Raw genomic sequence first — 26,651 nt, 5'->3', positions numbered from 1 at the left:
AATTTGCAGTGAACCACAAGAAAAACAAATACATAGAGGTTAAAGAACAGCGTACTAAAGAATGAATGGGTCAACCAGGAAATCAAAGAAGAATGTAAAAAATACATGGAAGCCAATGAAAATGAAAACATTACAGTTCAGAACCTTTGGGATGCTGCAAAGGTGGTCCTAAGAGGGAAATATATAGCAATACAGGCATTGCTCAAGAAACAAGAAAGGTCTCAAATACACAACCTAACCTTACACCTAAAGAAGCTGGGAAAATTACAGCAAATAAAGTCTAGATCCAGCAGGAGAAGAGAAATAATAATAATTAGAGTAGAAATCCATGATAAAAAAAAGTAGAACAGATCAACGAAAGTAAGAGCTGGTTCTTTGAAAGAATTAATAAGATCGATAAACCCCTAGCCACACTTACCAAAAAGAAAAGAGAAAGGACCCAAATCAATAAAATCATGAATGAAAGGGGAGAGATCACGACCAACACCAATGATAGACAAACAATTATAAGAGAATATTATGAGCAGTTATATGCCAACAAATTAGGCACCCTGGAAGAAATGGATACTTGCCTACAAACATATAAACTACTGCAACTGAAACAGGAAGAAATAGAAAACCTGAACAGACCATAATCAGCAAAGAAATTGAATCAGTAATCCAAAATCTCCCAACAACAAGAGTCCAAGGTCAGATGGTCCCCCAGGGGAATTGTACTAAACATTTAAAGAATTAATACCTATTCGTCTGAAACTGTTCCAAAAAAAAAAAAAAAAAACAAATGGAAGGAAAACTTCCAAACTCATTTTATACAGCAAGCATTACCTTGATCCCCAAAAAGGCAAAGACCCCACTAAAAAGGAGAATTACAGATGAATATCCCTGAGGTACATGGATGCAAAAATTCTTAACAAAATACTAGCTAATAGGATCCTTCAGTACATCAAAAGGATTATTCACCATGACTAAGTGGGATTTATTCCTAGGCTACAGGGGTGGTTCAGCATCTGCAAATCTCTCAAGGTCATACACCACATTACTAAAAGAAAGGACAAGAGCCATGTGGTATCCTCAATATATCTCTCTGACATGAATGGATAGAGGGAACGTTCCTCAATACCCTAAAAATCATATAGGAAAGACCATACCTATAAAAAGTCATATAGGAAAGACCCACATAAATATCATCGTCAATGGGGAGAAATTAAGAGCATTTCCTCTAAGGTCAGGAATACAACAGGGATGTCATCTCTCACCACTGTTATTTAACACTGTATTGGAAGTCCCAGCCTCAGCAGTCAGACAACAAAAAGAAATGAAGGGCATCACATTGGCAAAAAAGAAGTCAAACCTTCACTCTTTGCAGACAACATGATACTCTATATAGAAAACCCAAAGGATTCCACCAAAAAATTGTCAGAACTGATACAGGAATTCAGGAAAGTTGCAGGATATAAAATCAATGCCCAGAAGTCAGTTGCATTTCTATTCGCTTAACAGAAGAAGAATGAGAAATCAGGGCATCGATCCCACTCACAATTGCAGCAAAAGCTGTAAGATATCTAGGAATAAGCCTAAGTAAAGAGGTAAAGAATCTGTACTCTGAAAACTATAGAACACTCATCAAAGAAATTGAGGCAGACACAAAAAAATGGAACAACATTCCATGTTCATGGATAGGAAAACAACTATTTAAAAAATGTCATGCTACCCAAAGCAGTCTACACATTCAATACAGTCTCTATCAAAATACCATCAGCATTTATCACAGAGCTGGAACAAACAATCCTAAATTTTGTATGGAACCACAGAACATCGAAATAGCCAAAGGAATGTTGAAAAAGGAAAGCAAAGCTGGAGGCATCACAATTCCAGACTTCAAGCTGTATTACAAAGCTATAATCATTAAGACAATATGGTACTGGCACAAAAAACAAGACACATAGATCAGTGGAACAGAACAGAGAATTCAAAATTGGACCCTCAACTCTATGGTCAACTACTCTTTGACAAAGCAGGAAAGAATATCCAAGCAAAAAAGGATAGTCTCAGCAACAAATGGTGTTGGGAAAATTGGACCGCCACATGCAGAAGAATGAAACTGGACCATTTTCTTACACCATACACAAAAATAAAGTCAAAATGGATGAAAGATTGAACTGTGAGTCAGTTATCCATCAAAATGCTGGAGGAGAACACAGGCAGCAACCTCTTCGGCCTTGGCCACAACACCTTTTTGCTAGACATGTCTCCAAAGGCCAGGGAAACAAAAGCAAAAATGAACTATTGGGACTTCAAGATAAAAAGCTTTTGCACAGCAAAGGAAACAGTCAGCAATGAAAAAGGCAAGCTACCGAATGGGAGAAGATATTAGCAAACGACATATCAGATAAAGGGCTAGTATCAAAATCTATAAAGAACTTATCAATCTCAACACCCCAAAAACAAAAAATCCGGTCAAGAAATGGGCAGAAGACATGAACAAACATTTCTCCAAAGAGCACATACAAATGGCCAACAGATACATGAAAAAAATGCAACAACATGTTGGTGAGGATGCAGAGGAAGTAGAACCCTCTCACATTGTCGATGGGAATGCAAACTGGTGCAGACAGTTTCCTCAAAAAGTTAAAAATAGAACTATCCTATGACTGAGCAGTTGCACTAGTAGGTATTTATCTAAAGGATACAAACATAGTGATTTGAAGGGGCACATGCAACCCAACATTTATAGCAGAAATGTCCAGAATATGCAAAATATGGAGAGTGCCCACATGTCAATGGACAGATAAATGGATAAAGAAGATGTGTATATATATATATATATATGCAATGGAGTACTACTTAGCCATCAAAGAAAACTAAATCTTGCTATTTGCAACAACATGGATAGAACTACAGGGTATTAAACTAAACGAAATAAGTCAGAGAAGGACAAATACCATATGATTTCACTCATGTGGAATTTAAGAAACAAAACTGATGAACATAGGGCAAGGGCAAGAAAAATAAAATGAAAACAGAGAGGGAGGCAAACCATGGGAGACTTTTAATTGTAGGAAACAACAGAGGGTTGCTGGAGGGGAGGAGGGGGGGGGTATAGGGTAATTGGGTGATGGGCATTAAGGAGGGCACTTGATGTGATGAGCATTGGGTGTTATATGCCACTGATGCATCACTAAATTCTAGCCCTGAAACTAATAGTATAGTATATGTTACCTAAATTGAGTCTAAATAAGAAATTGAAAAACAAGTCTTTGCAGTTATATATATCTACTGACAAGAAAACCTGTAATAAAGAAACAAAGCATGACATTTTTGTTCTCTGAATAAGTTAGCCAACCATATTTATTTGTTCAACATCATTCTTCTGTCATTTTTTTAAACCTGAAAATTAAAATTGTTAGAAATGATCTCTGTATGAATTACATGTGTTAGCAAGTTTCTTTTTTTTAATCTTTTGTTTAATTTAAATTCAATTAGCCAAGGTATGGTACATCATTAGTTTCTGATATAATGTTCAATGATTCATTAGTTGAATATAACACCCAGTGCTCATCATATCATGTGCCCTCTTTAATTCCCATCACCCAGTTACCACATCCCCCCACCTAACTCCCTTTCCACAACCATCAGTTTGTTTCCCAGAGTCAAGAGTCTTTCATGGTTTGTCTCCCTCTCGGATTTCTTCCCATTCAGTTTTCCCTCTCTTCCCCTATTGTCCTCTGCACTATTCCTTCTGTTCCACATATGAGTGAAACCATATAATTGTCTTTCTCTGATTGACTTATTTCATTTAGCATAATACCCTCCAGTTCCATCCATGTTGATGTAAATGGTAGATAGTCATCCTTTCTGATGGCTGAGTAATAATCCATTGTATATATGAATCACATTGTATATTTGAATCACTTCTCTATCCATTCATCTATTGAAGGACATCTTGGTTCCTTCCACAGTTTGGCAATTGTGGACATTGCTGCTATGAACATTGGGGTGCAGGTGCCCCTTCTTTTCACTACATCTGTATCTTTGGGGTAAATACCCAGTAGTGCAAATGCTGGGGCATAAGGTAGCTCTATTTTTAACATCCTGAGGAACCTCCATACTGTTTTCCAGAGTGACTGTACCAGCTTGCATTCCCACAAACAATTTAAGAGGGTTCTCCTTTCTCCACATCCTCACCAACATTTGTTGCTCCCTGTCTTGTTAATCTTAGCTATTCTGACTGGTATAACGTGGTATCTCATTGTGGTTTTGATTTGTATTTCCCTGATGCTGAGTGATGTGGAGCATTTTTTTCATGTGTCTGTTGGCTGTTTTTATGTCTTTGGAGAAGTGTTCATGTCTTCTGCCCGTTTCTTGACTGGATTTTTTGTTCTTTGGGTGCTGAATTTGATAACTTCTTTGTAGATCTTGGATACCAGCCCTTTAACTGTATTGTCATTTGCAGATATTTTCTCCCATTCCGTAAGTTGCCTTTTAGTTTTGTTGGTTATTTCCTTTCCTATGCAAAAGCTTTTTATCTTGAAGTCTGAATAGTTCATTTTTGCCTTTGTTTTCCTTGCCTTTAGAGATGTTTCTTGTAAAAAGTTGCTTTGTTCAAGGTCGAAGACATTGCTACCTGTGTTCTCCTCTAGGATTTTGATGGATTCCTGCCTACACATTTAGATCTTTAATCCATTTTGAGTTTATCTTTGTGTATGGTATAAGAAAATGGTCCAGTTTCATTCTTCTGCATGTGGCTGTCCAATTTTCCCAGCACCATTTATTGAAGAGACTGTCCTTTTTCCATTGGATATTCTTTCCTGCTTTGTTGAAGAGTAGTTGAGGGTCCATTTCTGGGCTCTCTCTTCTGTTCCATTGAAATATGTTGTTTTTATGCCAGTACCATGCTGTCTTGATGATCACAGCTTTGTAATATAGCTCGAAGTCGGGAATTTTGATGCCTCTAGCTTTGGTATTCTTTTTCAGCATTCCCCTTGCAATTTGGGGTCTTTCTGGTTCCATACAAATTTTATGATTTTTTTGTTCCAGCTCTGTGAAAAATGCCAATCGTATTTTGATAGGCGTTCCATTGAATATGTAGATTGTTCTGGGCAGCATGCATTTTCACAATGTTTATTCTTCCAATCCATGAGCATGGAATGTTTTTCCATCTCTGTGTCTTCTGCTATTTCTTTCATAAGTGTTCTGTAGTTTCTAGAGTATAGATCTTTTACCTCGTTAGTTAGGTTTATTTCTAGGAGTATCTAATGGTTTTTGGTGCATTTGTGATTGGGATCGATTCCTTAATTTTTCTTTCTTCAGTCACATTGTTAGTGTATAGAAATGCAACTGATTTCTGTGCATTGATTTTGTATCCTGCCACATTGCTGAATTGCTGTATGAGTTCTAGCAGTTTGGGGGTAGAGTCTTTTGGATTTTCCACATAACATATCATGTCATCTGCAAAGAGAGAGAGTTTGTCTTCTTTGTCAATTTGAATGCCCTTTATTTCTTTTTGTTGTCTGATTGTTGAGGCTAGGACTTCTAGTACTATGTTGAACAATAGTAGTGAGAGTGGGCATCCCTGTCGTGTTCCCGACCTTAAGGGAAAAGCTCTGAGTCTTTCCCTGTTTAGAATGATATTTGCTGTGGGCTTTTCATAGATGGCTTTTATGATATTGAAGTATGTTCCCTCTATCCTTCTACTTTGAAGAGTTTTAATCAGGAAAGGATGCTCTATTTTGTCAAATGCTTTCTCTGCATCACTTGAGAGGATCATATGGTCCTTGTCTTTTCTTTTATTAATATGCTCTATCATGTTGATTGATTTGCGAATGTTGAACCACCCTTGCATCCCAGGAATAAATCCCACCTGGTTCTGGTGAGTGATCCTTTTAATGTACTGTTGGATCCTATTGGCTAGGATCTTGGTGAGTATTTTAACATTCATGTTCATCAGGGATATTGGTCCGTAATTCTCCTTTTTGATGGGGTCTTTGTCTGGTTTTGGGATCAGGGTAATGCTGGCCTCATAGAATGAGTTTGGGAGTTTTCCTTCCATTCCTATTTTTTGAAAAAGCTTCAGAAGAATAGTATTAGGTTTTCTTTACATGTTTGCTAGAATTCCCGTGGGAAGCCATCTGGCCCTGGACTCTTGTTTTTTGGGAGGTTTTTGATTACTACTTCAATTTCCTTATTAGTTATTGGTCTGTTCAGATTGTCTGTTTCTTCCTGTTTCAGTCTTGGTAGTTTATAAGTTTCCAGGAATGCATCCATTTCTTCCAGATTGCTTAATTTGTTTCCATATAGTTGCTGGTAATAATTTCTAACAATTGTCTGTATTTCCTTGGAATAGTCAATCTCTCCCCTTTCATTCATGATTTTACTAATTTGGGTCCTTTCTCTTTCTTTTGGGTAAGTCTGGCCAGAGGTTTATCAATCTTACTAATTCATTCAGAGAACCAGCTTCTAGTTTTGTTGATCTGTCCTACTGTTTTTCTGGTTTCTGTTTCATTGATTTCTGCTCTATATTTATTATTTCTCTTCCCCTGCTTAGTTTAGGCTTTATTTGCTGTTCTTTCTCCAGGACTTTTAGGTATAGGGTTAGCTTGTGTATTTGGGATTTTTATGATTTTTTGAGAGGCTTGGATGGCTGTGTACTTCCTTCTTAGGACCATTGCTGTATCGCACAGGTTTTAAACTGATGTGTTTTTATTCTCATTAGTTTCAATGAATTGTTTACATTCTTTTTTAATTTCCTGGTTGACCCATTCATTCTTTTAGCAGGATGTTCTTTAACCTCCAAGTGTTTGAGTTCCTTCTAAATTTCTTCTTGTGATTGAGTTCCAGTTTCACAGCATTGTGGTCGGAAAATATGCAGGGAATAATCTCAATATTTTGGTATCAGTTGAGACTTGATTTGTGACCCAGTATGTGGTCGATTCTGGAGAAAGTTCCATGTGCACTCGAGAAGAATGAGTAATCTTCTCGATTATTAGAATGGAATGTTCTGTATCTATCTGTGAAGTCCATCTGGTCTAACGCGTCATTCAAAGCTCTTGTTTCTTTGTTGATCGTCTGCTTAGATGATCTGTCCATTGCTCTGAGTGGAGTATTGAAGTCCCCTACTATTTTTTTTTTTTTTTAATTCATAAGAGACAGAGAGGCAGAGGGAGAAGCAGGCTCCCCGCTGAGCAGGGAGCCCAATGTGGGACTCGATCCCAGGACCCTGGGATCGTGACCTGAGCCGAAGGCAGACGCTTAACCATCTGAGCCACCCAGGCACCTGAAGTCCCCTCCTATTAATGTATTATCATTGTGTTTCTTTACTTTGGTTATTAATTGTTTTATATAATTGGCTGCTCCTATGTTGGGGACAATAGATATTTACAATTGTTAGATCTTCTTGTTGGCTAGACCTTTTAAGTATGATATAGTGTCCCTCCAAATCTCATACTGCAGGCTTTGGTTTAAAATCTAATTTTTTAATATGAGGATTGCTACCCCAGCTTTCTTTTGAGGTCCATTAGTATGGTAAATAGTTCTCCATCCCTTCACTTTTAATACGGAGGTGTCTTTAGGTTCAAAATGAGTCTCGTAGACAGCATATGGATGGGTCCTGCTTTTTTTGTCCAGTCTGATACTCTGTGTCTTTTCATTGGAGAATTCAGCCCATGTACATTTAGAGTAACTATTGAAAGATATGAATTTAGTGCCATTGTATTGCCTGTAAAGCCCCTGTTTCTGTAGATTGTCTCTGTTACTTTCTGGTCTGTGTTACTCTTCGGGTCTCTCTTTGCGCACGGAATCTCCCTTAATATTTCTTGCAGGGCTGGCTTGGTGGTCACATACTCTTTCAGTTTCTGTCTGTCCTGGATATTCTCTATCTCTCTTTCAGTTCTGAATGACAGCCTTGCTGGATAAAGTATTCCTGGCTGCATGTTCTTCTCATTGAGTACCCTGAATATATCTTGTCAGCCCTTTCTGGCTGTCTGGGTTTCTGTGGATAGGTTATTCTAATGTTCCTCCCTCCGTATGTAAGGAATCTCTTCCCCCTGCTGCTTTCAGGATAGCTTCTTTTTCTCTGTGATTTGCAAGCTTCACTATTATATTTCAGGGTGTTGATCTATTTTTATTGATTTGGGGAGGGGTCCTCTCTGCCTCTTGGACATGAATGCTTGTTCCTTCCCCAGTTTAGGGAAGTTCTCAGGCTTGATTTGCTCAAATATACCTTCAAGCCCCCTCTGTCTCTCCACCCCCTCTTGGATCCCGATGATCTGATATTGGTTCTTTTCAATGTATCATTAAACTCTCTGAGTCTTTCTCTATGTGCAGTGAGTTGTTTTTCCCTCTTTTCTTTAATTTCCTTTAATTCCATCAGCCTGTCCTCTAGATCACTTATTCTCTCTTCCACCTCATTGACCCTGACTGTTAGAGTATCCAGTTTAGACTGCATCTCATTCATAGCATTTTTAAGTTCAGCCTGATTAGATCTTATTTCCACTCTTACAGATTCTGTATTGTCACTTATGCTTTTTTCAAGCTTAGCTATTAACTTTATGATTGCTTTCCTGAATTCTGTCTCTGACATCTTATATCCATATTGATTAGCTCTGTGGCAGAGAATACTGCTTCTTGTTCTTTTTTTGGTGAGTTCTTCCTTCTAGTCATTCTGCCCATAGAATGATGAGTGGGCAAAGGAACAGAGTCCAAAGTATCAACCACAACCCAAGCAAAATGCACCCTGGAGCTCAATATACAATTTTCCCCTGGTGTTGGAATTTTACAGTTTTATGGGATCTATAGGCTTGTTGTCCACCTGTTCTTCCAGTCTGTCTTCTGGGGGAGGAGCCTGCCACATTGTTTCTCAGTTATTCCTTCCTGGGTGGAATTGTCCCACTCCCTGTCAGGGGGATGGACTCATTGCAAACTAGTCCTCTGTGTGGCTTTTTTTCCCTGGAGGCTTTCCATACCTCTTTAGAGGATCAGAACAAAAATGGGCTATGCCCATTCCTCTCTGGCTCAGAGCAGAAAGATTACAGTCTGCCTTCCTTAACAAATCCTCTGGGACAAAGTCTCCACTTCTGTATACGCCCAAAACTGCAGCCTCCCATGGTGCACGCCCTCTGCAACTCTTTCAGAGGTAGTCCCAGGGGCCCTGGAGCACCACTGCCCTTTGTGACTTAAAACCACAACCATCCGGGGGCTTGCACTCGCACTCAAAGCTCGTAGATCATGTCTGGGTGCTGCCCTAATATCATTTCTGGGGCGCTACTGCCCTGTGAGTTTTTGTCCAGTCACAGGCACAGGCTCCATTCCTTTTCAGGCTGCTCAGGGAAAGAGAGATTATTGACTTGCCGGGCTCGCGGTTTACAGCATCCTGAGCCAAGAGTCCCCTCCTGGGCTTGCTGACCATAACCTGCTTCCTGGCTCCACTGCTTAAGCACTCTACTGGTTCAAACACCCCCTTTCGCTTTGTGACTCCTCAGATCCCAAGACCACAATGCCCCACCTAGAATTCTGCCTTTTCATTTCCAGAGCCCCTTTCAGAGAGGATGTCATTCATTCCTTAGAGCAGATTTCTCAGGGTTCCGATTTTGTGGTCTGGTGTTATATCACTTTCCAGGAGCCAGCTTATGGAGGCTCCTTCCCCCTTCTTCTTTATCTTCCAGTATCTCCCTGCAGATTCACGACTCCACATGTCCTACCTTGCAAAAAGCAGTCGCTTTTCTGCTTGTAGAGATCCAGATATATATTCTTACATCTCAGGCGGATTTCGTGGGTGTTCGAAATGGTTTGATAATCTAGCTAAATTCAGGGGACCAGTTGAAACGGGGTCCCCTACTCCTCTGCCATCTTGCCTCTGTCATATGTTAGCAAGTTTCTTATGGCTTCCATTGTAATTGGTTTTAGTAGCAAAAAAAATGTTGAAAATATTCCTGATAATGGTATATGAAAAATAGGTAACTCTTTTAGGTAGGTGCTAAGTTTATCAGTTGGTTTATGTATAGCACCACATCAGGGGAGAGCCTCTTCCACCAGTGGGCTTAAGGTAGATTTTTCAGAGAGCCCTTGAATGATGTGTAATGTGCAGTGGGAATTTATATTCTGTGTAGAAGGAACACTGTGGGGCAGGGATGGCCTCTGAGAGAGCCAGTCATGTCTGCACTGAATGCACAGACCATGGTACACGGTCTAGAGAAGAGTCAGTGGCATGGTCACATATCCTCAGGCCGGTGAGCTAGGCCAGGTTATCAGGATCCATATAGAGGGTGCGGCTCATTTGATGAGCAGTAGGGAGCCACTGATGGGTGCTAGGTGGAATGACTTGATCCAGTTTGCTCTATAGAAAGTCCTTCTAGGAAGCACTGCAAATGTGGGACTGCAACAGGGCCTGTGTTCCTCAGGGTCACACTTGATTTCTAGCTCCTAGGGCTGCTGTAACAAGGGTTACCACAAACTGGGCAGCTTAAACAACAGAAACTTACTGTCTCATGGTTCTGTAAGCCAGAAGTTTGATATCAAGATATTGGTAAGGATGGTTCCTTTTGAGAGCTCTGAGGGAGAATATGTTCCAGGCCTCTCTCCCAGGTTATGGTGGCCACAGGCATTTTTTGGCAAATGGATGGTATTTTTCAAGTCTTCACATTGGCTTTCCTCTCCACATCTGTTTCAGTATGTACAAATTTTCTCTTTTAATAAGGACGTTGTCATTAGATTAGAGCCCACTGTAATGACCTCTCTTAACTTGATAATGTTCAAAGACCCTATTTCTAAATCAGGTCATGTTTATAGATGCTGGGAGTTAGTACTTGAGCATCCTTTTGGAGGACACAGTTCAACCCATAATGCTTGGGATCACATGTGATTTCTGGCTCCTGAGTGCTGACTTGATGGCTACCAAAAAGGGAACTGTTGTCTTTATTTGGGGATGATTTCTTCGTAGGCTGGGAGTGGGTAAGCAGGTTGACAAAGAAGCATGCTGAACTTGTTGACAAATGTAGATCTGAAGTGCCTCTGAGATGTCACGGGGAGATTCCCTGGGACTTGTGCATTTCCAGAGCTCAGGAATGACCAGGAGAATGGGTTCCAAAAGGAGATGTTCCAGACAGCCGTTGTCTTTTTTTTTTTTTTTTTTTTTTAATTTTTAAATTCAATTTAGTTAACATATACTGTAATACAAGTTTCAGGGCTAGAATTTAGCGATTCATCCGTTGGATGTAACACCCAGCGCTCATTCCATCACGTGCCCTTCTTACTGCCTGTCACCCAGTTACCCCATCCCCCCACCCACCTCCCCTCCAGCAGCCCTCTATTTGTTTCCTACAGTTAAGAGGCTCTTACGGTTTGCCTCCCTCTCTGTTTCCATCTTATTTTATTTTCCTTTCCCTTACTCTATGTTCATCTGTTTTGTTTCTTAAATTCCACATTTAAGTGAGATCATATGGTATTTGTCTTTCTCTGAATGACATGTTTGCTTAGCATAATATCCTCTAGTTCCATCCATGTCATTGCAAATGGCAAGATTTCATTCTTTTTTTTTAAAGATTTTATTTATTTATTTGACACAGAAAGAGAGCACAAGCAGGGGGAGTGGCAGGCAGAGGCAGAGGGAGAAGCAGGCTCCCCACAGAACAGGGGGAGCCCAATGTGGGACTTGATCCCAGGACCCCGAGATCATGACCTGAGCCAAAGGCAGTTGCCTAACCAACTGAGCTACCCAGTACCCCGCAAGATTTCATTCTTTTGGATGGCTGAGTAATATTCCATTGTGTGTATATATACACCATATTTTCTTTATCCATTCATCTAGAGAGTCCATTGTCTTATGGAAAGAAAGATTAGAACTTGTGTTTACATTTATTATTAAAATTTTAACTTTATTTTCCTCATTATTTTAAGTTTTTATTTAAATTCCAGTTAAAGTGTATTATTAGTTTAGGTGTACAATTTAGTGATTCAGCACTTATATACAACACCCAGTGCTAATCACAGGCGCACTCCTTAATCCCCATCACCTGTTTAACCCATCCCTCTGCCTCCCACCCCTCTGGCAACCATCAGTTTGTTCTCCATAGTTAAGAGTGTGTTTCTTGGTTTTCTTCCCTTTTTTCCCTACTATGTTCATTTGTTTTGTTTCTTAAATCCACATATGAGTGAAATCATATGGTGTTTGTCTTTCTCTGACTGACTCATTTCCCTTAGCATAATACCCTCAAACTCTATCCACACTGTTGCAAATGGCAAGTTTTCATTCTATTTTATGTCTAAGTAATACTGCCATATATATATATACATATACACACATATACAGATACATATATGTATGTGTATACACACCCCCCCACAACTTCATCATTCGATGGACACGTGGGATGTTTCCTTAATTTGGCTGTTGTTGATCATGCTGCTATAAACATCGGGGTGCATGTATCCCTTCAAATCTGTACTTTGTATTCTTTGAGTAAATACCTAGTAGTGCAATTGCTGGATTGTAGGGTAGTTCCATTTTCAACTCTTTGAGGAACCTCCATACTGTTCTCCAGAGTGGCTGCACCCGTTTGATTCCCACCAACACTAAGAGGTTCTTCTTTCTTTGCATCCTCACCAACATCTGTTGTTTCCTGAGTTAATTTTATCCATTCTGACAGGTGTGAGGTGGTATGTCATCATGGTTTTGATTTGTATTTCCCTGATGAGTGCTGTTGAGCATCTTTTCATGTGTCTGTTAGCCATCTATTCATGTTTTCTGTGCATTTTTTAACTGGATTATTTTTTGGGTATTTTTATAAGTTATTTTTATATTTTGGATACTAGCCCCTTATTAGATGTGCCATTTGCAAATATCTTCTCCCATTCCATAGGTTGCCTTTTAGTTTGTTGATTGTTTACTGCTGTGCGGAAGCTTCTTATCTTGACAAAGTCCCAGTAGTTCATCTTTGCTTTTACTTCCCTGCCTTAGGAGACATATCTAGTAAGAAGTTGCTACGGCCAATGTCACGGATTAGTTACTGCCTCTGTTTTTCTGTAGGAATTTGATGGTTTCCTGTCTCACATTTAGGTCTTTCGTGCATTTCAAATGTATTTTTGTGTATGGTGTAAGAAAGTGGCCCAGTTTTATTCTTCTGCATGGTCCTAATTTTCCCACCATCATCTGTTGAACAGACATTCTTTTTCCCAGTGAATATTCTTCCCTGCTTTGTTTAGTTGACTATAGGGTTGAGGGTCCATTTCTGGGTTCTGTGTTCTGTTTCAGTGATCTACATGTCTGTTTTTATGCCAGTACCATACTGTCTTGATGACTGCAGCTTTGTCATATAGATTGAACTCTGGAATTATGATGCCTCCAGCTTTGCTTTTCTTTTTCAACATTCTTTTGGCTATTCGGGATCTTTTCTGGTTCCATACAAATTTTAGGATTGTTTGTTGTAGTTCTGTGAAAAATGCTGGTGGTGTTTTGATAGGGATTGCATTGAATGTATAGATTGCTTTGGGTTAAATTGACACTTTAACATATGTGTTCTTCCTATCCGTGAGCGTGGAATGTTTTTCCATTTCTTTGTATCGTTTTTAATTTCTTTCATAAGTGTTTTATAGTTTTCAGAATACAGATCCATTACCTCTTTCGTTAGGTTTATTTCTAGTTATCATATGGTTTTTGGTACAATTATAAATGGATCAATTCCTTGATTTCTTTCTTTGCTGCTTCATTATTGGTGTATAGAAATGCAACAGATTTCTGTATGTTGATTTTGTATTCTATGACTTTGCTGAATTTGTGTATTAGTTTTAGCAATTTTTTGGTGGAGTCTTTCAGGTTTTCTATATACAGTATCATGTCATGTGCAGATAATGAAAGTTTGACTTCTTCCTTGCCAGTGTGGATGCCTTTTATTTCTTTTGTTGTCTGATTGCTGTGGCTAAGACTTCCAGTATGGTGTTAAATAACAGTGGTGAGAGTGGACATCCCTGTCTTGTTACTGACCATAGATGAAAAGGTCTCAATTTTTCCCCACTGAGGATGATATTAGCTGTGGGTTTTTCGTAGATGTCCTTTATGATGTTGAGGTATGTTTCTTCTAATCTTACTTTGTTAAGGGTTTTTATCATGAAGAGATGTTGTACTTTGTCAAATGCTTTTTCTGCATCTATTGAAAGGATTTTCTTTTATTATTGTGTATCACATTGATTGACTTGCAAATATTGAACCACCTTGCGGCCCAGAAATAAATCCCACTTGATTGTGGTGAATGATTCTTTTAATGTGCTGTTGAATTCATTTTTCTAGTATTTTACTGAGAATTTTTACATCCATGTTCATCAGGTATTTGGCCTGTAGTGCTCTTTTTTTTTTTTTAAAGATTTTATTTATTTGAGAGAGAGATTGAGAGAGAGAGAGCACATGAGAAGGGGGAGGGTCAGAGGGAGAAGCAGACTCCCTGCTGAGCAGGGACCCCGATGCAGGACTCGATCCTGGGACTCCAGGATCATGACCTGAGCCGAAGGCAGTCGCTTAACCAACTGAGCCATCCAGGCGCCCAGTAGTGCTCTTTTTTAATGGAGTCTTTGGTTTTGGTTAAAATTTCAACTTTAATTTATTGGTTATACAGATCTTCCTTGACTTAGAATGAGGTTACATCCCAGTAAACGCATCATAAGTTGAAACTATCATAAGCTGAAAATGCATGTAGTACACTTAATTTGCCAAACATCATAGTTTAACTTCACCTACCTTAAACGTGCTTAGAGCCCTTATGTCAGCCTCTAGTTGGGCAAAATCATACACAAAGCCTATTTTATAATAAAGTGCTGAATATCTCATGTAATCTGTACTGAAAGTGAAAACCAGAACAGATATATGAGTGCAGTATGGTTTTAAGTGTATCATTTGTTCACCCTTGTGATAGCGTAGATGACTGGGAGCTGCAGGTGCTGCTTGCCTCTGCAGCATCTCGGGAGTATCGTCCTGCACATCACAAGCTCAGGAAAAGATACAAATTCAAAATACAATTTCTACTGAAAGCATATTGCTTTTACAGCATCATAAAGTCCAAAAATCTTAAGGTGAACCATTGTAAGTCAACGACTGTCTGTAATTTAATAATAAAGTTTGTATTTGTAAATTATAAATCAACCAGTAGACATATATGGAGAGTGTTCCAACTTTTTTTACTTATGGGGTGCATAAACAAAAAAGATTTCAAAGCACACAGATTTAAGCTGTAAGAGAATCCCTGAGGAAGCATATTTAATAAAAAACAAAGCAGCAAAGGTTAAGAAGATAGGTAGCTTGAATTATACTTTAGTCTATTCTTTTACATCAAAATAGCTTTCTCTTGAAATTTCTAAAATAAACTAGATGGAATTTAGTGTATGGATGCATTTTATTTAGATTTCATAGACCTTGGGCAAATGAAGTCTATAACATAGTGACTTCTATAAGAATAAATGAAAAAAAATTAGCCACATGCACCTACCTAATTTTTGTGTTCTCATTTTTCATATACCCTATGCATTTGCATAAAATAACAGAATTCTCTAGAGCCACATATTATTCATATGGGACAAGATTGATATAGAATACTTTCATTTTGATTTTTAAGAGCATAGTTATATCACGTTTTCAATAAAGAAAAGACCAGTAATCCATTTCCTTCGAATTGTGGTTTCAGGGACCCATGAGGAGAGAATTCAACAAAGAATCTGATCTGATTAAGCAGAGTAATTGCTGGAATTTACACCTGTTTCAGATTTAGGTCAAGTCATAATATTAAATTTAGCTGATGAAAGACTTTTTTTTAAAGATTTTTATTCATTTATTTATTTATTTTAGAGATACAGAGGCGGAGAGCATAAGCAGGGGGGGCGGGCAGAGGGAGAGGCAGAGAGAGAATCCCAAGCAGACTCCATTCTGAGCATAGAGCCTGACATGGGGCTCAATCCCAGGACCCCGAGATCATGACCTGAGCTGAAACCAAGAGTTGGACGCTTAACTGACTGAGCCACCCAGGTGCCCCTGGAGGACAGATTCTTGAATTAATATTTTGCTTATTCAAAACAATTTTTTTATATTTGACTTCTAAATTCTCTTGTAGGTCTTTCGCCCTTATGCGAAGTACTGGCTAAGTCCCTTGCTGCAGCTGGTAGTTTCTGAAAATAACGGAGGAGAAGGAATTCACTATATGGTGGTTGAGATAGTGGTTACTGTTCTTTCATGGACAGGAATAGCTACTCCTGTGGTAAGAATGGATACATCTTTTATGCAGTACTATATATCAGTCTCTTGCTGATATAAATGGAATTTATGACAAGCTTCTCTTAATGACAAGAGTCATCATTTTTAGCATTAATTGTCATATTACTGTGGTGCTGCTATACTAAATGGCCTCATACTGCTTTAGTTCTCTTTTCTTTTGTGTCTGCTTTTGATAATTCCTGACTTTGCTTTTATTTTTAAGCTATCAGGTGTTTTTTGTTTGTTGCTTTTCTCGGAGCTTGGAAACTAGATAACTGATTTATTAAAAATACGTGTGAAATAAATGTCAATAGGCCCTGAATATGAGGTCCTGAAAAATTCTGCTAAAACTAATGTCCATAGATTTTTTGGCATTTGTTTTGCCAGCTTACCTACTTCCCTAATACTGTCTCTAGCCCATTAATGGTTGAGATTGCCAAAGAAAAGTGAGTACCAGGTGAATGATACTGTGTCATACTGAGGCAGTCTTGTGGCTTCCCCCAGTACAGATTCGTGTGTGCTGGAGCTTTGCCCATCACTTAAAAACTTTAGCACAAAAGGTTTCATGTAATAGTATCCTGGGAACATTCCTTAATAAACATAATATATGGACATAGAGTTTTTACATGTGTCTATGTCTGGATGCACCTGTCTTATTTCACAGTAAACCGAATTTAGATTTCTTAGCTTTAATGTGATAAAATAATTTGTACTCTGCTAATACATGAAAAAATTGTGAAAGTGTATAGTTTAACTTAGGAACCATTGGGAAAGATTGAGTTCAATGTCAGGTGCTTGGCTGAGCTTGAGAAACTGAACTGCTAGGTGTCAGAATAGCTGCATAAAGCAACAGTGAGTCAAAGTGAGAATCAAGTGAAGCCTTTAATCATTTATTGTGGTAGTACAAGCAAGAGGCTAAAGCCAGAGGAAGCGTTGACTCCCCTTGTCTGTTTCCCCCATGAACATTACAACATGGTCTGGTCTGATCGAGGTTCAGGTGGATTAGCACAGATCTGAGTGTCATCTTACTGTTGAGGGAGACCTGAATTAAAGGCTCAGCAGTTTTATGGGACCCTGGAGTTGAGAGGAGGGTGAGGGGGAAGGGATGGGAGTGGAAAAGCCCTGAGGACTGAATCAGCAAAGGGAAAGTGTTCTCAGAGTTGCCCTTCCTCCCTATAAGGAGGTCTCAGCAGAGACCCCTAAAGAAGATAAAGAGACCAAGGAATGAAGGTGCCTGGGCTAGGAATGCAAACATGTGACACAGCATGACCATTCTGGGGGTTGCAGGTCATGGATGGCTAGGGGTCTAACTGCAGCTACCCTTGGAGACTGCAGAGCACTGGCTGTGTTCCAGCCTGCTGCATGAGGTTAGCTTGCCCATGAGCCCTGCCAAGTAAAGCCTTTTTCACTGCCTGTGGTTGGAACTGAAAAATCACCCATAGGCTTTTCATCAGAATCCGGAAGCCTCAGTAGACTGGTGGATTTCTTTTATAAATGGACTTTTGGATTCAAAAAATGCTTTTCTAAGCATTCCATGCTCATGGATTGGAAGAACAAATATTGTTAAAATGTCTATACTACCCAAAGCAGTCTCCACATTTAATGCAATCCCTATTGCATTAAATAATGCCAACAGTCCTAAAATTCGTATGGAACCACAAAAGACCCCAAATAGCCAAAGCACTTCTGAAAAAGAAAAACAAAACTGGAGGCATCACAATCATGGACTTCAAGCTCTTTTACAAAGCTGTAATCATCAAGAGTATGGTATTAGCACAAAAACAGACACATAGATCAATGGAATAGAATAAAGAACTCAGGGCGCCTGGGTGGCTCAGTTGGTTAAGCAACTGCCTTCGGCTCAGGTCATGATCCTGGAGTCCCTGGATCGAGTCCCGCATCGGGCTCCCTGCTCGGCGAGGAGCCTGCTTCTCCAACCCTCCCCCCTCTCATGTACTCTCTCTCTCTCATTCTCGCTCTCTCAAATAAATAAATAAATCTTTAAAAAAAAAAAAAAGAATAAAGAACCCAAAAATGGACCTTCAAATCTATGGTCAACCAATCTTCGACAAAGCAGGAAAGAATATCCAATGGAAAAAAGTCTCTTCAACAAATGGTGTTGGGAAAATTGGACAGCCACATGCAGAAGAATGAAACTGGATCACTTTCTTACACTATACACAGAAATAAATTCAAAATGGATGGAAGACCTTAATGTGAGACCGGAAACCATCAAAATCCTAGAGGAGAACACAGGCAGGAACCTCTTTGTCCTCCGCTGTAGCAGCCTCTTACTAGATACATCACCACAGGCAAGGGTGGGACCTCATCAAGATAAAAAGCTCTGCACAGTGAAGGAAACAATCAACAAAACTAAAAGGCAGCCTGTGGAATGGGAGAAGATATTTGCAAACAACTTATCTGATAAAGGACTAATATCCAAAATCTACAAAAAACTTATAAAACTCAACGCCCAAAAAACAAATAACCCAGTTAAGAAATGGGCAGAAGACATGAGTAGACACTTTTCCAAAGAAGACATTCAGATGGCCAACAGACACTTGAAAAGATGCTCAACAACACATCATTAGGGATATACAAATCAAAACCACTACAAGATACCACCTCACACCAGTCAGAAGGGCTAAAATTAACAACTCAGGAAACATGTTGGCGAGGATGCAGAGAAAGAAGAACCTCTTAGTGTTGGTGGGAATGCAAAGTAGTGCAGCCACTCTGGAGAACAGTATGGAGGTTCCTCAAAGAGCTGAAAATAGAGCTACCCTATAATCCAGCAGTTGCACTACTAGATATTTACCCAAAGGATATAAAAATACAGATTTGAAGGGATACATGCACTCCGATGTTCATAGCAGCATTATCAATAGTAGCCAAACTATGGAGAGAGCCCAAATGTCCATCGCCTGATGAATGGATTGAGATACATATCTACAATGGAATATTACTCAGCCATCAAAAAGAATGAAAACCTGCCATTTGCAACAGCATGGATGGAGCTAGAGTGTATTACGCTAAATGAAATAAGTCAGTCAGAGATAGGCAAATACCATATAACTCATATGTGGGATTTAAGAAACAAAAGATTAACATATGCAAAGGGGGAAAAGAAAAAGAGAGGGAAGCAAGCCATAAGAGACTTTAATTATAGAGAAGAAACTGAAGGTTGACAGTGAGAGGTGGGTAGGGGATGGGCCACATGGGTGATGGGTATTAAGGAGGGCAGTTTCATGATGAGGACTGGATGTTGCTCGTAAGTGATTGATTAATCACTGAATTCTACTCCAGAAACCAATATTGCACTGTATGTTCACTACCTAAAATTTAAATTTAAAAAAATGCTTTTGCTAAGTGAAATAAGTTAATCAAAGAAAGACAATTATCATATGGTTTCACTCATATGTGGAACGTAAGGTATAGTGCGGAGGACCACACGGGAAGGGAGGGAAAACTGAATGGGAAGAAATCAGAGAGGGAGACAAACCATGAAGGACTCTAGAAAACAAACTGAGGGTTACAGAAGGTAGGGGTTGGGGGGATGGGTAACAGAATGACAGGTATTAAGGAGGACATGTGTGGTGATGAGCACTGGGTGTTATACACAACTAATGAATCGTTGAACACTACATCAAAAACCAATGATGTATTATATGTTGGCTAATTTGAACATAATACAAAAATATAACAAAAAATATTTTTAAAAAGTGCTTTTCCAGAATGGAATACTGCATATTAATATAGAGTTTCTGTACGTTTTTAGGGTGTCCCTAAAGACGAAGTGTTGGCAAACCGATTGCTTCATTTCCTAATGGAACATGTTTTTCATCAAAAAAGAGCTGTGTTTAGACATAACCTTGAAATTATAAAAACCCTTGTTGAATGCTGGAAGGATTGTTTATCTATCCCTTACAGGTATAAATTTACTAGATTTTGCAATATCATTTATACATTTTTTAAATGTAGCATGTTTAAATGGTGATTACAGTGAAATTTCATTACCTGAAATGATAGAAAAAGGAAGATAATTTGAAATCAAATCATTTGTAAGGGTGTAATATTGCTACTAGTAAAATTACAACCTCTAAAGTTTGATACTAGAAGCACCTGTGGACAGGTTACTCCAGGTGGCCCCTGTTCCATCTCCCAGCTCGCCTCTGGCTTTGCTCACACACTAGGGTTATGGGGTGCCCTCTCTGCCTTTCACTGTCCCAGCCCAGGGGTAGACTGTAAGACTTTCCTTTGATTCCTTTTAGCACAGCCTGAGGCAAGCTAAAACTTTCTTAAGGTTTCAGTATCAACTAAGGGAGAATTGGGGCAAAATTAGATCGTAAGAAATACAGACCTGTCCGTGTTGCACAGCTAGAATAACTTGAATGCACACAAAGAGGGTATTAACAAGAAGGGCGTTAGATGTAGGGAAAGACAAAGTATTTCTTACCCTGAAAATTAGCCATCGAAAATTTTATATCTTCTTGCTGCTTATTTTACTGTATGATAACCTATACTTGTTCTTTATGCTTATGTTTCAGGTTAATATTTGAGAAATTTTCCAGTAAAGATCCTAATTCTAAAGACAATTCAGTAGGAATTCAATTATTAGGCATTGTAATGGCCAATAATTTGCCTCCTTATGACCCAGAATGTGGCATAGAGAGCATAAAGTGAGTATCGAGGAGTTTTGGCTTTGCTTCTTTTTTAGGTTAAAGTATAGATGAATTGGATTGACGGATTGGAGTGTGGTCTAATTTTGATAAATGTAAGGACCTAGACCCATGTTAAAAATATTTCTACCAAAATTTAGGTAGTTGGGCTTAGAGGTCATTTGGGAGAAGAAATATGTTAATGGAGTGAATGAGGAAAGTTATGTTTTTCAAAATTAGTGTAATTTTTTTCAAGTGTGATTTAGCAAATAGGAAGTGTTAGGTATTTCCTAAAGTCACATTTTCAGTATTTGCTCTGAAAGCGACATGAACTCTGGACCATTCATGACCGGATCATGACCTGAAATGGATGCCTGGGCATTGTGCTGCCCTGTCGCTGTACTTCTACTGTAGCTGCAGCCCCTGCTCCCTCTATCAGGACCCTTTGCGGGTGGGGGTGGATGCCGCCCAATGTCTGGAGGGGGGTGCTGCTAGTAAGATAATCCTGTACCATCATGGAATGGAACTTCATTGTCCTACTATTTCAGGATTTTTGAAAAGTCAGCGTTCACATCATGGTTACTGGAGATTTCAGCATGTCCCTTCTGAGCTTTTCCCATTACTTTGGAAGTGTCCCACTCTGGTTGGTCCTCCTGTGTTAGCCTCCTGGCACCAGTTGCACCAGTCACCTGGTATCATAGACAGACATGTGGCTCCGCACAGATTTAATGGGAAATAGTTTACTTTTAGACAAATTACCATTTTTGAACTTTGATTCCCCCAATGACAGCCAAACTTGAGGCTAACATGATGTGGCCTCTGGAGTCTGGGGGCACTGCACTGGTACTCACTCTCCTCATTTTATTGTCCTCCTCTTGTCATAGCAGATGGCTTTCAAGGGTTGTCAGTAAATCATGATATTGGATAGTAGCTTTCTTTTTACTACAGTTTTTATAGCATCCAGCACTGTGTTTTGCTTTGACTACAGCAGGTCCCCTGTGATTGAACTGTGGACTTTAATGTGCCTTCCAGGTCATGATGTCAGAGCCTTAAGTACATCTTCATATATGTTTTCACACAAATAATTTCAGTCATGTTTTATGTTTCATATTTTCTCAATTTGTGCTATTAATGTGGAATGAGGAGCAAAGTTGTTATATTTTTATGTCAATAGAATGTAGTATTGTGCATGTTTATTTTCTGTATTTGTTACAGATACTTTCAAGCTTTGGTCAGTAATATGTCCTTTGTAAAATATAAAGAGGTATATGCAGCAGCAGCAGAAGTTCTAGGACTTACTCTTCGATATATTACCAAGAAAGAAAATGTGAGTGTGTTATACAATTTTAAATAAATACTTCTTTTTCAGTTTTGATTTATCATAACCCTCGTTACTTATATCCTCTATAAGATAATAAACCAAAGTGGGCATTCTGCATTTATTAATACTCCACTCTTCCCTACTGTATACAGTGCTCAGGGGTTTTTTTATATTTTATTTATTTATTTGTCAAAGATCAAGAGAACACACACAATCAAGGGGAGTGGCAGGCAGAGGGAGAAGCAGCCTCCCCGCTGAGCAAGGAGCCTGATGTGGGACTCAATCCCAGGACCCTGGAATCATGATGTGGGTCAAAGCCAGACACTTGACCGACTGAGCCAGCCAGGCATCCCCAGTGCTCAGTATTTTTTAAAGAGGACATAAGATTTTTTTAAACACTTGGAAACTTGGTAAACATTTAAAGATTGGTAACTTTTTATTGTGAAAGTCAGGATATGAGTCCTTAACCAGCTTTCATTCCTCTGAAGGTAGTGTCAGGATTTCCTTTTGGAGAAAATTACTCTGTTAGATACCTGCTGTGGTTAGTTAGGGCTAAGTTAACTAGTAAAATCCCCCACTTCCATTTTGGGACATAATATAGCTGTCAGACAGGACAGGGCACCTCAGGGAGCTTTCTCAGTCGTGTGTGCCCTGCCCACTTTACAAGATTGTGAGAATAACCTAACTGAATCTTTTAGTGCAATATACATTCAGAGTACTGCAGTCCTCAATAGAATGTAATTATTACAAATGTATGTAAATTTCATGGGCCAGTGTATGGAAATTACATGTTCTAACTTGAAAAAAGCATAGTGGAGCGATGTTTACTGCTACATCCCATGATGCTTACTGTCCTCCCATGGTTAGTAAGCGAGGTGCTGCATGTTTTGGAGCCTCCAAAACCTCTGTCACTCATTGTGATAAGCCACTCTTGCCACGTCTCATTGCAGTCTGTCCAGGATGACACAGTTGATCATTCCTCCTGATTACCTTTGTCATTGCTTCTAGGACACTCTCTCGACTCTCTTCCAACTTCCCTGGGAGTTTCCTCTCCCTTCTTTAGTGCCGTGTTTCCTGGCCACCTCCCTAGCTCTGATATTGGTCCTCTTCTCCTTCCCTGCTCCCCTGTCAACCATCCAGCTTGTGTTTGAAAACTGCCTCTGTGTTCATGATTCTCAACTTCATACCTCCAGTCCCCATCCTCTCCTGAAGGAAAAGATGGAGAGTGGAGAGTGGGCTACTTTCACTCTCTGGCTGGATGAGGAGAGGTTTAGGCAAGTCGGGAGGTCCTGAGGGCAACCACAATATCCCAACACAGTGAATTGGACCCCTGCCCATTTTGCTAGTCAGGCATTTATTTGTGTTTAAAAGAAAATTAAGGGAAATAGACCCATTTAGGGAGATCAGTCTTCACTTATAATTTATTTTAGGGATTACCAGCTATTTTTGTAAAATAAAATTTATAAATTCAGAATAACCTTGTTATTATTACATGATTCTAATGTCCCTAGATGTTGGGTTTCAGTTTATATAATATGCTAAGTTTTCAGTACAGATGGAGCAAATTATAGCAGATCCCAGGTTTAATCTCTCTTCACTTAAATTTCAAGTTAGTAAGAATGATAAACACTTTTGTTTTACATAGTTCTTTTCTGAATATAAAATGGTATTGATTTAGTGTAGAAAATAGAAAAACAGAGTAAAATATAAAGAAGTCAGTGAGAGTCACTCATATTCTAACCACGGAATTGCTTTTGGCCCATGAGATGTAGTCTCCAGTCATCAGTACGTATGTGCATGCACTTGTCTTCTGTTGTTCACCTATATTGAATTCTTTTATAATTTTGGTTATGTATGTTGGGTACTTACTGGCTGGCTCTGGGCTCTAGGGGTGCAGCCAAGGAACAGGGCAGGCCAAGCCCCTCCCTGCCTCAGGTAGATAGCATTTGGTGAGGGGAGATAGACAATACACAAACAAATCTATCATGGTAGATAGTAGTATGTGATGAAGAAAAAACAGGATATAGGGAGATAGACAGTGAGGGGTTGGTTGTTTAGATAAAGTTGCATGAACATTCTGATTTATGTGAATATTTGACCAGAGATGTGAACACTGGCGTCATAAAATGTGTTTATACAGCATTTAGTCACTGATTTTAGTTCAGCTTCTCAAATACTCGTTAGCAGTAATCTTTATCAACCTGCCATCTGACAGGCGCTAGACGCTACCAATGGTAGAAGCACAAAGCAGGCGTGGCCGTGGCCTGGCTCACCCAAACGCACAGCCCCAGGGCCTCTTGTGCCCAGTGTTTATGCCAACCTGGGCATGCTCCTGGCACTATACCCTGTGAACACCTTTACCTTGTAGGTGATAGTATTCAACACCTTCCTTGGGTTCACTTAACTATTCAAGACAAACCTATTTTCAGTAACCAACAGAAGTTTCCACCTTTGTGAATTTGAAAAAAATTGACTTTTTCAGGTATTGGAGGAGTTGGTGTATGAACTGATCATAAAGCAGTTGAAGCAACATCAGAATACGATGGAGGACAAATTTATTGTGTGCTTGAACAAAGCAGTGAAGAACTTTCCTCCTCTTGCTGATAGGTAAGATGTCAGTTGTGGTGGATGTCCTGTTGCGGGAGAGGGTCTGCAACTGCCCTCTTACTCATTGGCCATGTCCACTGTTCAGGTTTATGAACACCGTCTTCTTCCTGCTGCCAAAATTTCATGGCGTGATGAAGACCCTCTGTCTGGAGGTGGTGCTGTGTCGTGCAGAGGAAATAACAGATCTCTACTTACAGTTAAAGAGCAAGGATTTCATTCAAGTCATGAGACACAGGTAAGTGTGAAGCTAGCCCTATATTCTCAGAGGCAGCTGGCTCATAAAATTTTGATTTGTTCAGCTTTCTCCTTCAACTCAGAAAGAACTTGTAGGTTTTCATAAAATATATATTTGTTAAATTTTAATCAGAATTAAAGGTGGTGGGACCTGACCCTCCTGCCTCTACTAACCTGGCACTTTGGAGAAGCCACATCTCAAGCATTGTCTAAGGCTCTTCTCAGATTTAAAATGCATGGTTTTGAGTTCTGTACCCATTTTGCCAACTAGGAGGCTTCCATTATTTGTTAAAAGTGTTCATTTATTTTCACATTATACTATTAAAATAAATATTAAAAGATGCTTTGATCACTTACAGTATTTTTATTTCTCTGTATTTATTTATTTCTCTCTTCTTTTCCACTCTTGTCTGTATACATTTTTTTTTTTAAAGATTTTATTTATTTATTTGACAGAGACACCGCGAGAGAAGGAGGAACACAAGCAGGGGGAGTGGGAGAGGGAGAAGCAGGCTTCCCACTGAGCAGGGAGGGTCATGACCCGAGCCGAAGGCAGACGCTTAACGACTGAGCCACCCAAGCGCCCCAGTGTATACGTATTTTTTACATAGGGACAAATTATTGATAAATGCCAATAACAAAGAATCTATGTTGTTACATTGTAATATCCTTCATTAGAAAATTATTCAGTATCTACTGTGTGTAAAGCATTAAGTTGGGTGCTTCAAGGAAGAAAAGATACATAAAAACAGGTGTACACAGTAGGGGCCCAGACTACCCTAACTTGCTTTTGACCTGCCAGGTGGCCTGACTAGCACTTGAAATCGTTTTTTCAAAATGTGAGATCTTTTATATTTAGTTTATTTTGTTTGACATTTCAGGTTTTTTAAAATATGCTTTTATTTTAGAATAACTGTATATTTATAGAAAATTTGAAAGATAATACACAAAGTTCCCACATACCCTTCATCCAGTTTTTCTATGTCACATATCGTGGTACATTTGTCAAAACTAAGAAATTAACATCAGTAAATTAATGTTAACTAAACTAGATTTTATTTGGCTTTTACCAGTTTTCCCACTAATGTTCCTTTTTCTATTCCAGGATCCAATCCAGGATACCACAATGAATTAATTTAGTCATTTTTAATATTCTAGCTCATGATAATTTTTTAAGATACAAGTTTTATGTTTCCATTGTAACAAATTTTGAAATACAGAAAAACACAAAGAAAATGTTACCTGTCATATCTGAAAGTATAATAAAAGTTGTTAAATTTGTGTGTTTTAAAAAATCTCTCTTGTTACAGAGACGATGAAAGACAGAAAGTGTGTTTGGACATAATTTATATGATGAAGGCAAAATTGAAACCAACAGAACTCCGAGAACTTCTGAATCCTGTTGTAGAATTCATTTCTCATCCTTCTCCAGTGTGTAGGGAACAAATGTATAATATTCTAATGTGGGTTCATGACAATTACCGGTAAGGTGTACATTAACTTTTTTTTTTTTTTTAAGATGGGGTTGGTGGTAGAGGGGCAGAGGGAGAGGGAGAGTGAGAATCTTAAGCAGACACCACACTCAGCATGGAGCCCAACATGGGGCTCA

General features: G+C 39.0%; 1 protein-coding gene across 5 annotated transcripts in view; it reads left to right on the top strand.

The window, feature by feature from the left end:
* The window catches only part of PRKDC (protein kinase, DNA-activated, catalytic subunit), a 243,275-nt gene that overhangs the window by 123,103 nt on the left and 93,521 nt on the right, over nt 1-26,651 (top strand). For all 5 annotated transcript variants that reach the window (XM_035011118.1, XM_035011120.1, XM_035011117.1 and 2 more), the window contains 7 exons: nt 16,083-16,226; nt 20,001-20,152; nt 20,770-20,901; nt 22,096-22,207; nt 24,684-24,808; nt 24,894-25,043; nt 26,353-26,526. In XM_035011118.1, coding sequence (XP_034867009.1) covers nt 16,083-16,226; nt 20,001-20,152; nt 20,770-20,901; nt 22,096-22,207; nt 24,684-24,808; nt 24,894-25,043; nt 26,353-26,526 — 989 coding nt within the window. The remainder of the gene's footprint in view (nt 1-16,082; nt 16,227-20,000; nt 20,153-20,769; nt 20,902-22,095; nt 22,208-24,683; nt 24,809-24,893; nt 25,044-26,352; nt 26,527-26,651) is intronic.

This window comes from Mirounga leonina, unplaced genomic scaffold (genome assembly GCF_011800145.1).
Source record: "Mirounga leonina isolate KUSES-001 unplaced genomic scaffold, KU_Mleo_1.0 Mir_165, whole genome shotgun sequence".
Taxonomy (NCBI): Eukaryota; Metazoa; Chordata; class Mammalia; order Carnivora; family Phocidae; genus Mirounga; species Mirounga leonina.
Note: the sequence above shows the minus strand (reverse complement) of the source record. Positions and strands in the feature narration are given on the sequence as shown.